Genomic DNA, 15,632 nt, shown 5'->3' on the forward strand with positions numbered 1-15,632 from the left:
GTGCTGTTCATTCTCACATTGTCTGGGACAAGATCTGAGCAATCAGGTGAACTTGATCTACTGTGGCAAAAAGAGCCACAGGCTCAGGGGTCACCTCCTCTAGTCCAGGCCTCTTTACTCCCCAGTTGCCAGGTGCATAAAGACCACTTGACTCAGGTTACACAAAAAGGGGAATTTAGTGGGAGGATCCAAGAGCATCTAGAATTGGGGATAACTGGAGTCAGGGCCTTAAATACCTCCGGGACACTCTCTCCCGTGGATTTTTTTTCCCCCCTCTCTAATGTGTTTGGCTTTATTCTTTCCGTTTGGCTTTCTCTCCAGAGAGGGGATCATGCTTTCTGGTAGCTCTTGTGTCTCATGGATCATAACTTTACCATTAGAGAAGGCCTGGTCTCTTTCCTCTCTTCCAATACCAAATATCCTAGAAAAGAAGTCTGATTGGCCTGGCATGGGTCAGGGGTCGGTCCTAGACCAATCCGATGTGGCAAGGTTAGGGAGGGAGGGTGTCAGGCAGCAGATCCGGGAAATTCACTGTGAGCCTGGCTGATAACCCAATGATACAGTTACTTCCCCTCTGAGACTCAGCTTGATCGTATGTGAAATGAGACTAATCATACCATCCAATGACATAATGACATTTTGACACTTCCATCCTACCCTTAGATCTAGCTAGTACTGGGGGTTGAAAAATAATGAGACAAACCAGGAATCTTTAATGTATTAATACAAAGAAATTTGGTGACATGCAATATTTACTTTCACATACCAAAAGTATGCAAAGCAGTTACTTTTAAATAAATTATTTCCTGGGCAAGACCTAAATTCTGGAATTCAGTGTCTAATTACACAATACCTTTAAAAATGGTGAATGAAACTCTGTGAGTATTAAAAAATGCAAACTGATCTGAAGCGTATTATTACAGAATGGACAAAAAGACAAAAAGCACTGGTGTAGGCCTAAAAGAACATAACTGAATGTGAAATCTTTCTTGTTTTCTGTAAACCAGGTTTAAAATGAATAAAGGGAAAGGTAAAATGTAGAAAATTATAAGGAATAGTTTTTTTATGAATCAGAAATTTAAAATTATAATAAGCAAGTATATTGATAATATGGATTATTATAGATGCAATTTGTAATCTACAAGAGTATGTGCCATTAATCAGTTTTTCTATTATATTCATAGAAATAGCTAGATGATACCCAAAGAGGATCTTCCCTTGTGCTCTGGAGGAAGAAAGATCTCCTTGTGAGCCGGAGTGATAGTAACACTGTCTCCTAAGTGGCCAAGGGGATAGTTTCTTGATCACAAACTCAGCTGGAATTTACACGTAGCTGTGAATGACTAGTCCAGGCCAAGGAAACTGGGGCAAATGGCTTTTAGAAAGAGTTGGAGGATATAGTTCAAGGTTTAAACCAATCATGCTCAAATCTGCTTCTGAAAAGCAGAGAAATTTGGAGACCCCATCATTTGAGGCCTGGCCAAATGGCCCTGCTGCCTATCTCCCCACTTTCCCATATCTTGCAGTCCCTACTTACCTCCTCAGGCTGTGATGATAACCACTAGGGCATTTAGCCACATGCCTAAGTAGATACTTAATGAATATTGATTCTCTTTCTATAGCTCAAAAAAAAAAATTGGGGCGCCTGGGTGGCTCAGTCGTTGGGCGTCGGCCTTCGGCTCAGGTCATGATCCCAGGGTCCTGGGATCAAGCCCCGCATCAGGCTCCCTGCTCGGCTGGAAGCCTGCTTCTCCCTCTCCCACTCCCCCTGCTTGTGTTCCCTCTCTCTTTGTGTCTCTCTCTGTCAAAAAAATAAAAATAAAATCTTAAAAAAAAAAAAAAAAATCATGGACACATAAACAGGATTGGCTACAGACAATTCAATTGGAAAAGCAGGCCATATGGCTCAAATATTGACTATGGTATCCTCTGATTTGCTTAAAATTGGCCCAGAGGATCCCACAGTGATTCTTAATTTCAAAAATATCTCAGTATTCTAAATACTTCCTGGCCCACAATGAATTAGGCAGGCATGAGCATGTTTGGGTGAAGAGTCACATCTCCTCCATGAAAATACATAAAATGCTGATATTGTATCTTGTATTACACAGACACATGGATATAATCATAGTGCATGGTATGCCAAAGGCTCAAAATGGCAGAACACTTATTTAAATTGTAGTTTAGAATTTCTCAAATCACTACCTTTCCTAAGAAGCCCGTGTCCTCATGACATTGTCAGCCCCATAAAAAAAAGCAGGAAATCGTCTATCATCTGAATGTGCAATCTCCATCATCTAGCAAAACATTTCTAACTAGACGTGTGGCTTTGGGCAAAGCTTCTTGAGCCCTTCAACTTGAGGAACATTTTTTGTGCCGACCACGTACAAGGCTTCGGGATGGACTTCTGTGGGATGACTCAGATGTGCCCTTAAGATTTGGAGCCTGAGCAACGTGGAGAATGGGATGTCTTTTAAGCAGCACTAGGAAAAATAGCAGGACGAGTTAGTGGAGGGTTTAGAGATACAAGTTAAAGATCCTAGTTGGATATCCAGCTGCCGCTCCCAGTAGGTAACTGAAATGTGGTGGACTCAGAGCTTGGGAGAGTTGCCGTGGCTGGAGACAGATCTGAGCGTTGCGGGAAGTGATAGTTGAACTTGAATGAATCTGTCAAGGTTGTAGGTTCAGCTGATATAATAGGGATGCCCAAATAATAGTAGCTTAAACCAGACAGAAGTGTATTTCATTTTTTGTTTTTTTGGAAGATTTTATTTTTAAGTAATCTCTATGCCCAATGTGGGGCTCGAACTCACAACCCCAAGATCAAGAGTTGCATGCTCAAGAGTGGCCAGCCAGTCTCCCCAGAAGTATATTTCTTTCTCTGTCACATAACAATTCAGGAGTAAGCAGTCTAGGGCTGGTATGGTGGCTCTGGGAGGTCAGAGACTCAGGGTCCTTTTGTCATTTTGCTTCAACAACCCCGGGGTCATGACCTTGCTCATATGGTCCAAGATGACTCAACACTACCACATCTGCACATCTAGCCAGTGGGAAGTGGGGGAAGTGGGGAAAGTGGGAAAAAGACAGGACCTGAAAGTACTGTAGGATCAGAACCCCAGTTTTTAGCTAGACATGGCTGTCACCATGAAGGTCACATTTCTTGTCTCCCTTGCAGATAATTGGTTAAGGGGAGGTGAGCAAAAGACATGTGAGCAACTTCTAGGTCCACTCTGTAAACATGTTTTGAATATCAATATGTCCTTGCATACTGAGTCAGAGGGCAGTATTGGAGAAAGCCACATTAAGGAGAGTCTTCTTAAGGAGGGTTGTTTTTTTTTTTTAAAGATTTTATTTATTTATTAGAGAGAGAGAGATCACAAGTAGGCAGACAGGCAGGCAAAGGGAGAGGGAGAAGCAGGCTCCCTGCTGAGCACAGATCCCGATGTGGGGCTCGATCCCAGGACCCCGAGATTGTGACCTGAGCAGAAGGCAGACACTTAACCAACTGAGCCACCCAGGTGCCCCTCTGGAGACATTTTTTAACATTTGTGACAACTGGGGGCAGGGGATGCTTTTGGCATCTACTAGGTAGAGAGACCAAGGATGCTGTTAACCACCGTACAATGAGTAGGAAACACCCAACAACAAAGAATGATCCTGGCCCCAAATGTCAGTAGTGCTGAGGTTGAGAAACCTTGCATTAGGGGATTAGGGCAGTGGTTCCCAAACTTTGCTACAAAGTAGACTCATCTGGGAGCTTTTCAAAATCCTGATGCCCAGGTCATACTTAGACCAGTTAACTCAGTATCTCAGAATGAGTTTGATTACATTATTTCTTAAATCTCTTCCAACTCTAAAGGGTCACAGCATGGAGCCCAAAACGGGGCTTGAGCTCACAACCCTGAGACCAAGACCTGAACTGGGATCAAGAGTCAGACGTCCAAGCGACTGAGCCACCCAGGTGCCCCACTCACACCAATATTTGAGTGTAGGCTGTGGAAGTTAGGGCAGATCAGTCTTCCTGGGTCATGTCAAGGCAAATATATGACTAAGAAGAAAAAATATCTTTGTCCCACATATACCCATGTGAGAGAGGTTTATCCTTACTTCCCCCTTCCCCTCTCTCAGCCAGTTTGCAACAAAAGAGGGTAACACAGGGGACCTGGAACAAATGACTTTGAAAGGTGGACCCACAGGCTTGTGTTTACAAGATGAGTAGGGGCACTAGAGAGGGGCAGAGGGGATGCTTGTTAGGACTTGTGATCATTATTGAACCAGGCAGGGGAACCCGGGGCCCCGGAACTCTGCCTCCTTCTGCTGAGGTCTGAAAGCAGGAGCTTGGCTCTCTAATTGCCCCATATGCTGGTTTTATTGGGTGGCTCAGCTGGGTGGAGTGAAGTCCGGGAAGAGATGCATTCATTTTTAGTTACCTCACCAGATTGCTAATTTTCACTCTGGAGGCATAAATCACCATAATTGCTGTAAACCCAAAATGGAGAAGCAGCTCTTCTAGGCATGGGGGGGAGGGGAGGGGGCGGGCAGCAGCTACGCTCCCACCAGAGCTCTGCTCCCTGAGGCTCAGGGCCTGGAGAGCCGGGGAAGGACTCTTGCATGGCTTGCTCTGCGGGACACTCCAGCTTTTGGATGGAGGCCATGCTGGAAACTCATCTTCCTTCACTTGGAAGAAGTGGAGTTTCCAGAGCAGCAGTTTCTTTTGAGTTAGTGGCAAGAACATGCAGATTCACCCAGATCTTTGGTCTGGGACTAAGTGGACAGCTGTTTACATTGTTTGGCTTGCAAACGGAACGTCGGCCCCTCTTTTATTCTGGTCTCTTCCCATCAATACGCTTCTTGGTTGGGCTTGCTTTTTGCATCTTTCCTGAGGAAAGCCTTAGAAGTTCCTAAAGAATTACCTCGAACAGAAACCAGAGGCTACAAAAATCGTTAGAGAAAAAAGAAGCGTAATGTATCTTGTCAATTTGTTGCCCATACTTGCAATATTGACTTTTAAAAATTTCCTTTTAAAAAAAACCAACCTAGGGGTGCCTGGCTGGCTCAGTCTGAAGAGCATGTGTCTCTTAATCTCGGGGTCATGAGTTCAAACCCCATGTTGGGTGTAGAGATTGCTAAAAAATAAATAAATAAACTTAAAAAAAAAGAAAACCAACTTTTTTTTTTTTAAGATTTTATTTCTTTATTTGACAGAGAGAGACACAGCGAGAGAGGGAACACAAGCAGGGGGAGTGGGAGAGGGAGAAGCAGGCTTTCCACGGAGCAGGGAGCCCGATGCGGGGCTCAATCCCAGGATCATGACCTGAGCCGAAGGCAGACGCTTAACGACTGAGACACCCAGCCACCCCAAAAAAGAAAACCAACTTAAATTAAGTTTAAGAAGCAGGGTCACTTAAAGGGTGATTAACTCATAAATAAATATGTGAAAGTTCCTTACCATTCTCACAGAAGATGAGAAAGTGGAGATGGGAGAATAATTCTTTTTTACAAAGTTCACCTCATAAGGCTGTCTGGGTGTCTGATTTTTTTTTTTCTTTTTTCCTGATATTTTTAAGATAGCCCTGGAAGTGAGGAAGGAGGAAACTTGATTGTGACAAAAGAAAGAAAGAAAGAAAGAAAGAAAGAAAGAAAGAAAGAAAGAAAGAAAGAAAGAAAGAAAGACAGACCTGTTGAGGAGGAATATTTTTTGCCTAATGCTATAAAGCTTTGGGAATTTGCAACCAAAATATCCATTATTACTGACGGTAGGTTGATGGCCTAACAAGAGAGGGAATTTTAGGTCAGGGACATTTAGGGCAAAATTGAGGCTGTGCCTGGACATAAAAAGATAAGGCTGACAAATAATGGATTGCAGCAGGAGAAACTGTCCTGTGAGATGACCCTGGCCCTGGTCTGGCCCCTCCCCTCCCCCAACTGCCCCCAGATGACAGGGAGCAGACCTGCTTTGTTTTTTGTCTTCCGATCACCTGCCCTCATGTTTAGGCAGCTCAGAGACCAGAGTTGTAAACACAGCTCTGCCAACCAGCCACGAGTTCAGCATTTAGAGTATTCTAGTTCTTCCTTGATGGCTTCCCACCACCTTCCAGATCTCTAAGGGTCCTTTCCAGAACCTACCAAAGTGCCCGGGTCCAAAGTAGTTTGATGAATTGATTCAAATCTGGAGAAGAATTTGGGGGAAAAGTCAAAGAGGGATTTCACTCCGTCATTTTCTCTGGGGTCCTGTCCCTGTCAGGGAGGATCTCAGATGAAAGGGTTTAGTCCATTTTCATTGATGTCTTTAGGCTGGGTCAGGGCCCCAGTGGAGCAATGAAGGAGGGGCCATTTTGTCTAAAGTCCCCCTGCATTAATAACAATGAATAGCTGAGTGGCAGTTACATGCTTAGAAGCAAATCATTCTGATTTTTGCCTTCCAGAGCGGAGGTGTTTCCCCTAAGATCTGAGTTTTACTCCAGCAGAAAAAGCTAGGGCTGTCTTGGTTGCAGCAATACCATTTTGTTCTGGTGACAGGAAGTCCTGTGATTTTTCTCACCAACTTCCCTGAGGATGCCACCTTTCAGCTACACACACTTAGGTGATTTCTGCCCTCCCCCATCCAATCCAGGATTGTTAAGAGGTTCACTACTTCTCTGCTTCCTACCTTCCCCAACTTCTTACCCAAATGCCAGCAGCTGTGACTAGTCTCTGGGACAGAGCAGAAATAATGCGGGGATTGCGGTTAGGGCCCAACACATATATCAGTCTAGGAATAGGCATCAAAGCAAAGTCCTTGTTACTACAAAGAAGGTGGTGAGAGATCATTCCTTATCCATAATGGGTGGTGGTGTGGGTGGTGATGAAGCACAGGCTATTTGTTTTAACATATTTTTTGGTGAAGGTAAATTATTTACCGGTAACTGTCAATGGCTGTGTTACAAGGGCCACATGGAAGCTGTCCAAGGAAAGCAATATAATAATAATGGGCAATTAAACATATCTGATATAATATTTAGTATAACACTATAAATATTACATATAATATGTAATATAATATATATATATAATAACCAAAGGACAATTAGAATGCATCCACTTTTGGACTACATTTGATTCTGGGTCTCTTAAGGGGAGAGGAAGATCCCATGTGCATCTGTGTTTGGGCTGTGAAGTTATCCAGTATGTTTGCTTTTATTTCTTTTCCTTTGGCTTCAAAAAATTCCTTGGTGTTACAGGAAATATGTGTATTGTGTAACAAACCTGCACTCTTGAAAACATGTATATGTAAATAAAATTTAGTAAGTTTTGCTGTTAATATTTACTATTGAGATGTATGTTCAATAATCCCCAAATATCCTAAGAGTGGTAAAAGTTAAACTTTATTTATTTATTTATTTATTTTTTCGAGAGAGAGCACACGGGGGAGGGGGTGGCAGAGGGAGAGAGAGAATCTTTTTTTTTTTTGAAGATTTTATTTATTTATTTGAGAGAGAGAGAGGGAGCACACACACGCGAGCAGGGGGAGGGGGAGAAACAGACCTCCCACGGAGCAGAGGGCTTGACCCCGGGATCAAGACCCAAGCTGAAGGCAGGCACTTAACTGACTGAGCCACCCAGGCTCCCCAATCCTAAGCGTTCTTACAGTACTTACTGCTGCTACCACCACCCATTGTGGTTCTATAGCCCTTTCCCCCACAGCGCTTTTAAGACAAAACAAACTCCATGTTTTCCCCCTTCCAGTTAAATATTGGAGAAAAGCAGAATATAAAATTTCTGAAAGCAGAGAAGCACAGAGAAAGGAAGTCAAATGGAATAAGTCCCTAATATCCTAATTCCAAGCTGGCAAGTTGAGCACGTTGAATCAAGAGCAGGATTTTCCTTTCCATTCACGAGGAAAAAGAATCAGTGCAGCACTGATTCTTTAGGAACTTGGAAACATGGAGCTCTTGGAGTCAGTGAGAGCTACTGCTCCAGGGGTTTCGCTGTCATTTTTTTAGTCCATGGTGAGATGTTGGAGGGACAGAGTCCAAAGGTGCAGCCGTGTAAATGTAGCCTGAAGCTAAAAGCCAAAGGGTCTGATTCCCTCCCTTTTGCTTGCTTGGAGGGCCACTAACTCCGGGTGCCTTCAATTCCTTATTCATCACACAGAACAGTGCAGTGTGGGAAAATCCTTACCTCACCTTAGAGCTGTTGCAAAGGAAAATGGAGACCAGAAATAGAAGTTGGGAGACCCCAGCTTAGGGCCTTAGGTTCACAGCACAGCTGCTTTTTGGGGGCACAAGTTCTGAGGGTGTTGGCACGGGAAAATCCGGAGTTGAGAAGCGGTTTTCACAAGAGACGAGCCAGCTGGTTCTCTGGGGTCTCAGACTGAGGGGATCTGTACCTGACAGATGAATTTTACCAGTGACCATTATCTCACGCTTAGGATTATAGTAACCGGCATTCCTAGTGTGTTTACGATGCGTCAGGCTCCTTGCACAATTATCTTATTTAGTCATCACCCAAGCCCAAGTTAGAGCATTATCCCAGTTTATAGATAAGAAAACGAAGTCCCCAAAGATTAATTTGCCCAATGTCACTTAGATAGTGGGAGTGTCAGTTTCCTTATCTGTAAAATGAATTAATAACAGAACTAGACTATCGCCTACTGGTTGTTGTTTTTTTTTAAGATTTTATTCATTTATTTGACAGGGAGAGAGAGAGAAAGAGAGAACACAAGCAGGGGGAGCAGCAGAGGAAGAGGGAGAAGCAGGATCCCTGCCTGAGGTTTGGATGAGAACTCAAGAGATTTGGACTGAGATCGTGGACACCGAGCAGGGAGCCCGAGGTGGGGCTCAACCCCAGGACCCCAGGATTATGACCGGAGCCGAAGGCAGACGTTTAGCCGACTGGGCCACCCAGGCGCCCCATGCCTACTGGTTTGTTACAGAATCGCTCCAGATAGTCACGAGCCACGAAGAGGCAAAGCTCCGGGAAGAGAGGGAACCGCCGTAAAGCAAGTTTCGCCTTTTCCAGGCTTGAATTCGGGTTCCTCTTTCAAAGCGCAGGCGCGCAGGAGGCGTGGGGGTCGTGACCTCCTTGGCGCCCCTTGCACAGGCCACGGTCGCCCTCTGCCGACGGCAGGTGGAAGAACGCTGAAAGTGAACGTGTCCGGGCCTGAGAGCCGACTGAGAATCTCGCTGTCCTGTAGAGGGCGCTGCCGGCGTGCAGGGTAACCTACCCGGCCGTCCCTTCCTTAAGCACTTCCTGTCTGATCTCTATGATTCTTCGGTTGCGTCATGGGAAGTTCCTAAAGTTTTCAATTTACTGTAAACAAAAAGGACGTGCGCCGACCCGGAAGTGGAAACTGGCGCAGGCCCGGAGTAGCTCAGAAGGCCGGCCGTAGAGCTGGGTGGCGGGGGCCGTAGGCATGGCGGTGGCTGTGGCCCTGGCGGGAGCCGTCACCACCACAGACCTAGGCCCCGCGGAAGAACTCGCCAAACTCGAGTATCTGTCTTTAGTGTCGAAAGTTTGCACCGAGCTGGACAATCACCTGGGGATCAACGACAAGGATCTGGGTAAGCCCGGGGAGGGCCCTGCGGCCTCTGGGCTTGGGGTCGAGGGAAGCGGAAGGAGAAATGGGGTTGATGGGCTGACTGCGTGTGTCCCTGTGAGTCTCTTTCCCTCTCTGTCGCAGATACCTGGGCCCAGGGAACCCGCGGCCCCCGCCTGAGGACCCTCGGGGCTGAGCTGTTAGAAACCATTGCCTAGAGCTGTCAGTGAAACCCGGAGCGGCTGTCGCTCCTGCTCCTTGCTTCCCCCGCCCTGGTTAATTAAACAGCGTTAAGAACGACAGCAGCCGCAGCCGCAGCCGCATTGTAATGACGATCATGATGGCCGACCTTTATTGACAGGGCAGATACTGTGCACAGTGCCTTACTTACATCATCTTACTTGGTCTTCGCACGACCCTGTGAGATAGTATTACCTGTTTTTCGATTAAGAAAACAAGGCTCTGAGTAATTAAGTAATCCTCCTCAAAATTATATACCAAGTGTGAGCCTAATCTGGAATCCCAAGTCTTTTGAAGTCTGCCTTTAACTATTCTCAACCACTTTTTAGGCGTTTGGGGACAGAATGTACCAAAACGTGGAACTGAAAAAGGCCAGGGGGCTAGAGCTAAGGCCACAGGCAGGTGGAGTCCTTATGAAAGCAAAGAGATGGATGGAATCAAAGAGCATGAGTGGAGGGGTTGACCTTTGATAGGTACAGGGATGCTTGATCCATTTTAATAGGAAGGAGGACAGAGAATGTGGTCGCAGATGCAGATAGGTTTAGGGATTGGTGGTAGGACGATGAGGGAGAGACTTCCATTTAATTGTTCTGTTTTCTAAATGAAGAGGAAGTCATCAACGGGAGAGATGGAAGGGAAAGGGCATGTGACAGAAGGGGTCGGGGAGGTTGGATGTGTGACCTTGAGTAAGATACCTAATGTCCCAGAAGCTGTTTTCCTCATCTGTGAAATGGGGATGGTGTGTTTTTCTCGGGGTGACCATGTTGCACCTAGGAAGAAGCCCTGCTGCCAGTGTGTTTTAGTTCATTTTTTTCTTGCTTCCCAGTCAAGATGTGCTTGTCCTGTATCATTTTTCTTCATTCTCCTTCTCTTTTAGATGGTAATGAGTGACAATCTTGTAGTTTGCTATCTGGGTTGTATGTTCCTTCGTTCAGCAAACGTTTACTGAGCCAGAGTTAAATCGTTACGATGTTAACCTCGTTATATACAAAAATAAAATGAGGTATAAACTCCATAATTTTCTAGCATATATGTAACTGAAGACCCCATTTAATTTGCAAATAAACCACAAATATGTTTTCTTCTGTTTGTAATTTTGACACCATTTATTTATTAAAAATATTTATTTAATTTCTATGGCCAGCGTGGGGCTTGAACTCACGAACCTGAGATCAAGAGTGGCACACTCTTCCGACTAAGCCAGGCGCCCCTGACACCATTTGTGATGTGTGTTTTTGCCAGTATTGGTAAGCAGTTCTGTGACACCAGCTGGTATCCTACATTGAACTGAGTTTTGACACTGTCTTCCTGGAGATAGCATCGGATCCCACAGGTTAAGGACTCAGACCTATAAGACTGCCCCACCCCAAACTTCAGATGCCATTTGCAAGGTCAGGTTGTCAACTTGTGCTGACCCAGTCACTATAGATCAGAGGTTCCAATGACCCTACCCCCCCCTTGGGTTTGATTAATTTGCTAGAGTGGGTCCCAGAACTCAGAGAAACATTTTACTTACTAGATTACAGGTTTATTATAAAAGGATATAACTCAGGGACAGCCAGATGGAAGAGATGCATAGGGCAAGGTATGTGGGAAAGATTGAGGAGCTTCCAGGCTCTCTAAGTGCCCCACTGTCCTCAAATCTCCATGTGTTCACCTCCCCACTAGCTCTCCATACCCAGTCCTTTTGGGTGTTTGTGGAGGCTTCGTTATAATAGGCATAATTGGAAAAAAAAAAAGGCATAATTGATTAAATCGTTGGCCATTGGTAAAAGAACTCAATCTCCAGCCCCTTTTCCCCTCTCCAGAGGTCAGGGGTGGGGTTGAAAGTTCCAGCCTGTAAACACATGGTTGGTTTCCCTGGCAACCAGCCCTCAGCCTCACCCTTATTTAGGAGCTTTCCTCAAGTCATCTCCTTAATGTAACAGAAGACCTTTTTCACTTTCCACACTTTGGAAATTCCAAGGGTTTTTAGGAGTGCCGTGCCTGGAAAGGGGATGAATACCAAACACATATTTCTTCTTATAAATCACAATATCACAGTGTTAAACACAGATTTATAAAACTAGTAACATTAAAGTTACTAAAGTTGGAAAAATGTGATAGATAGTATTGTTCTGTTGAAACTAAATTGCCAGAGAGATTTTAATAACTAAAAAGTGTATATTTGCTACTTTTATGTTTTATTTATTGACTTGATTCTTTTGATTTTGGCCTTAATGTATTATTATTATTATTTTTTTTTTTTGGGAGATGGGTGGGGAGGGACAGAGGGAGAGAATCTTAAGCAGACTCCACACCCAACGCAGAGCCTGACGCAGGGCTCGATCTCACCACCCCGATATCATGACCTGAGCTGAAATCAAGAGTCAAGACAGTTAACCGAATGAGCCACCCAAGCACCCTGATGTATTATCACTTAAATCAGTGTCATTATTTTTCCTGTTTTCAGCACTGAACTTGTTTTTAACTACTAATTCATCTTTGGGGCACCTGGCTAGCTCAGTTGGTAAAGCATGTGACTCTTGATCTCCGGATCGTGAGTTCCAGCCCCACATTGGGTGTAGAGCTCACTTAAAAAAAAAAAAAAATCTTGATAGTTCAGTTAATTTAATGATGCCCCCATATAATTCTGAAAATTAAAAAAAAAAAAAACCTGATTAATGACAGCTGCAGTGTGAATATGCTGCTGATTGCTTTGGAATAGTCTCTAGAGCTTTGCATGCCTAGCACCACGTGACTTACTTTTCCCTCCACATTTCTCTACAGAATGTGGGCTCAGAAGTCAGATTTCCTGGGTTCCAATCCTGGCTCCACCAGTTATTATTGGGTAGGTCAGCATCTCCAACCCTTAGCCTCCTCATCTGCAAAAAAAAAAAAAAGGACAATAATGGTACCTACCAATGAGGGTTGTTGTGAGGATCCTGGGGATAACTCACGTGAAGCACTTAGCATAGTGTTCGCTGGGCATGTGGCAGGTGGTCACAGAGCCTTAACCGTTGGCATTGTTATGCATAAGCTGTGTCCATGTAGCCCCATGGCATTTGGCTTTTACTTAATGTCATCGAAAAGGTAAAGGCAAATGCCAGCTTGGAATCGGTATGGTGGCACTAGTTTATGTTAGTTATCCAGATCCTCCATGCTATTATTATTTGTTGTTTTTTTTTTTTTAAAGATTTTATTTATTTGACAGACATAGCGAGAGAGGGAACACAAGCAGGGGGAGTGGGAGAGGGAGAAGCCAGCTTCCCGTGGAGCAGGGAGCCTGATGTGGGGCTGGATCCCAGGACCCTGGGATCATGACCTGAGCCGAAGGCAGATGCCCAATGACTGAGCCACCCAGGTGCCCCCGTGCTATTATTGTTATGTTTTAGGTTTAAAATCAGGATGAAATCATTACCATTTTCTTTACAGCGTGAGGCTTATTATCTCAGCCCCTCATAAAATGCACTTTTCTTCTGTAAGTCTCTTATTTAATAAATAGCTCTAATATTAGACATTTCAAACACTGGGCATGTTTGTAGAGAAAAATTTGGGGGGGCAAGTGAGTCTTTGATCAACTTGGAGACTGTACCACCCAGCAGCTGCCTGACTCCCGTGGATGGATTGGGTCTGACCTTCCTGAAACTGTAGAAAGCATCCTACTGTGTACGTCCATGAGGGGCGGGGAAAGAGGCCTCTTGCTTTTGGGCATTGTTACCTCTGGAGTCTGTATGGCAATGTGCACAGCTACTAGTCTCGTGAGAAGAGTATGATAATCTGGAGAGGAAGGGAGATATTTCTCCCTTTGATGCCCTGAAGGGCCTGGTGAGCCATTCTCTAGTAATATCTTCTTTGCATTTCTAGAAATTAACTGGAACATACCTGGATAATCTTGGTACTCTAAATTCTCTTTACTCTCACTGGATGGTGCTCTTTTGGTTTTATGACTGTTGGATAGGCTAATTGGTTTTGCTTTTAATGTACTTGAAAGTGATTTTTTTACTAGTCTCCGTTCCAGTTTTAATCCCTTTTCTCCTTTGCAGCTGAATTTGTGATCAGTCTTGCTGAGAAAAATACCACCTTTGATACTTTTAAGGCTTCTCTGGTCAAAAATGGTGCCGAATTCACGGTATGTGTACCTGGAGACCCCTGTTTTGTTTTAATGTCACTACTGAAATTTTGATAGGATTTCACATAGGATTTTGATGGAGAAAGGAGATAATTTGTACATACCAATCAAAGAAACCATTAAGTGTGTAATGTTTTCATGCCACTGAGCAGTGGTGATATAACCGGATTTCCTGCGATACCTTTCTAGGAAAATGGGGCAGGATTTCCATCATTAAGTCTTTATGAGTGTTTATATTCTTGTTCTCTGAATCCGAAGTCAAAAACAAAAGAGTCTAGGTTTTGAAAGTAATTCTAAACAGTGGAAAATAAAAATGGTTGAATGGAACTAAATTACTTTTCCCCCCAAAGAGTCCTAAATATCAGCTTTCTCTGAAGCTATTTTGCTAGGTTCATGCCCATCAAATTCATACTGTGTGCTTCATTTGTTCCAATTAGCTCCATTCAGGTATACAACCACCTTTTCTTAGTTTTTTTCTTTTTTTAAGATGTATTTATTTTAGAGAGAGTGAGAGAGAGAGAAAGCGCATGTGTATGTGGCGGGGAGGCAGAGGGAGAGAATCTTAACCCTAAGCTGAGCATGGAGCCCGACATGGGGCTCAATCTCATGACCTTGAGCCAAAACCAAGAGTCAGATGCTCAACGGACAGTGCCATCTAGGTGCCCCTAAAACCAGTGTTTTTAAGCAATAATTCAGGGGCTGATAATTTTTGTTCTGTTTCTTTTCAAAGGATTCTCTTATTAGTAACTTGCTGCGCCTCATACAAACGATGCGGCCTCCAGCAAAGCCTTCTACTAGCAAAGGTGAGTAGAGTGTCTGTCTGCGCTTAGCCTCCAGAACGGTTTAGAGTGTGAGCATCCTGTAAATTGTGTTCTTTCCCTGTCCTGAGCCAAGTACACAATCTAGTAAAGTTTTACAAATGACTTAAAATTAAACTCATAAGACATAACTAACCAAGTGAATTCTGATGTTTCCCCCCAACACACCCTCCACCACATGACCAGATAGTTTGTCGAGGGTTTTGTCATCGTGTTATTTTTAGGAAATTAAATTATGTTTATAGTAATATGTGAGTAATTTATAGAAAAATGCCATATTCAGTTTTTAGTTTGATGCAAATCTGATATTGAGGTTTTTTTAAAAATCTTAAATATATCGTTTTCTTTTTTTAACCCCTTTATGCTCTTTGATGAAACAAGATCCAGTTGTTAAACCCAAAACTGGAAAAGAAAAGCTGAAGGAACTCTTCCCAGTCCTTTGCCAGCCAGACAACCCTTCTGTCCGGGTACTGATACCATTTTGGGAATGTCTACTATAACTGGGTGTTTCCCCCATCCCTGTCCCTTTTGTCTCATCAGTTCCTAGTTTTAAGTTTGTGTTCATTGTAATATATTTTTTGAATTAAAAGTGTTGGATCACTCTCTGAGTATGCACTATGCATAGAATAGTATTACAGTTCAGAGAATGGTGTTTGAGGGAAATGGGATTGAGAATTGTGGGGAGCAGTGATTAGGGATATGAAATAAGTATGAAATAGCTCTAGAACAGATAGACCTGATACGTGAAATTAGATTTTTTTGCTCTATTACATGTTAGAAGGTCTAATTTTTTAAGTGTTTCTATTTTTATTTATTTATTTTTTAAAAGATTTTATTTATTTGAGATGGAGAGAAAGAGAGGGAGAGAGAGCACGTGCGCCTGAGAGTGCACAAGCAGGGGGAGGGGCAGAGGGAGAGGGAGAAGCAGACTCCCTGCCAAGCAGGG

At 43.8% G+C, this 15,632-nt stretch overlaps 1 protein-coding gene across 2 annotated transcripts in view; it reads left to right on the forward strand.

The window, feature by feature from the left end:
- The first annotated feature begins 9,319 nt into the window (after positions 1-9,319).
- Positions 9,320-15,632, forward strand: part of DHX8 (DEAH-box helicase 8) — a 30,423-nt gene continuing 24,110 nt past the window's right edge. Inside the window, exons 1-5 of one of the 2 annotated variants that reach the window (XM_036071306.2) lie at positions 9,413-9,542; positions 12,527-12,587; positions 13,783-13,868; positions 14,599-14,671; positions 15,068-15,153. In XM_036071306.2, coding sequence (XP_035927199.1) covers positions 14,638-14,671; positions 15,068-15,153 — 120 coding nt within the window. In that variant the 5' untranslated portion in view covers positions 9,413-9,542; positions 12,527-12,587; positions 13,783-13,868; positions 14,599-14,637. Of the gene's footprint in view, positions 9,543-12,526; positions 12,588-13,782; positions 13,869-14,598; positions 14,672-15,067; positions 15,154-15,632 lie in introns of both variants that reach the window. The other variant, XM_036071305.2, reaches the window with a different exon arrangement.

The sequence above is a fragment of the Halichoerus grypus genome, chromosome 2 (genome assembly GCF_964656455.1).
Source record: "Halichoerus grypus chromosome 2, mHalGry1.hap1.1, whole genome shotgun sequence".
Taxonomy (NCBI): Eukaryota; Metazoa; Chordata; class Mammalia; order Carnivora; family Phocidae; genus Halichoerus; species Halichoerus grypus.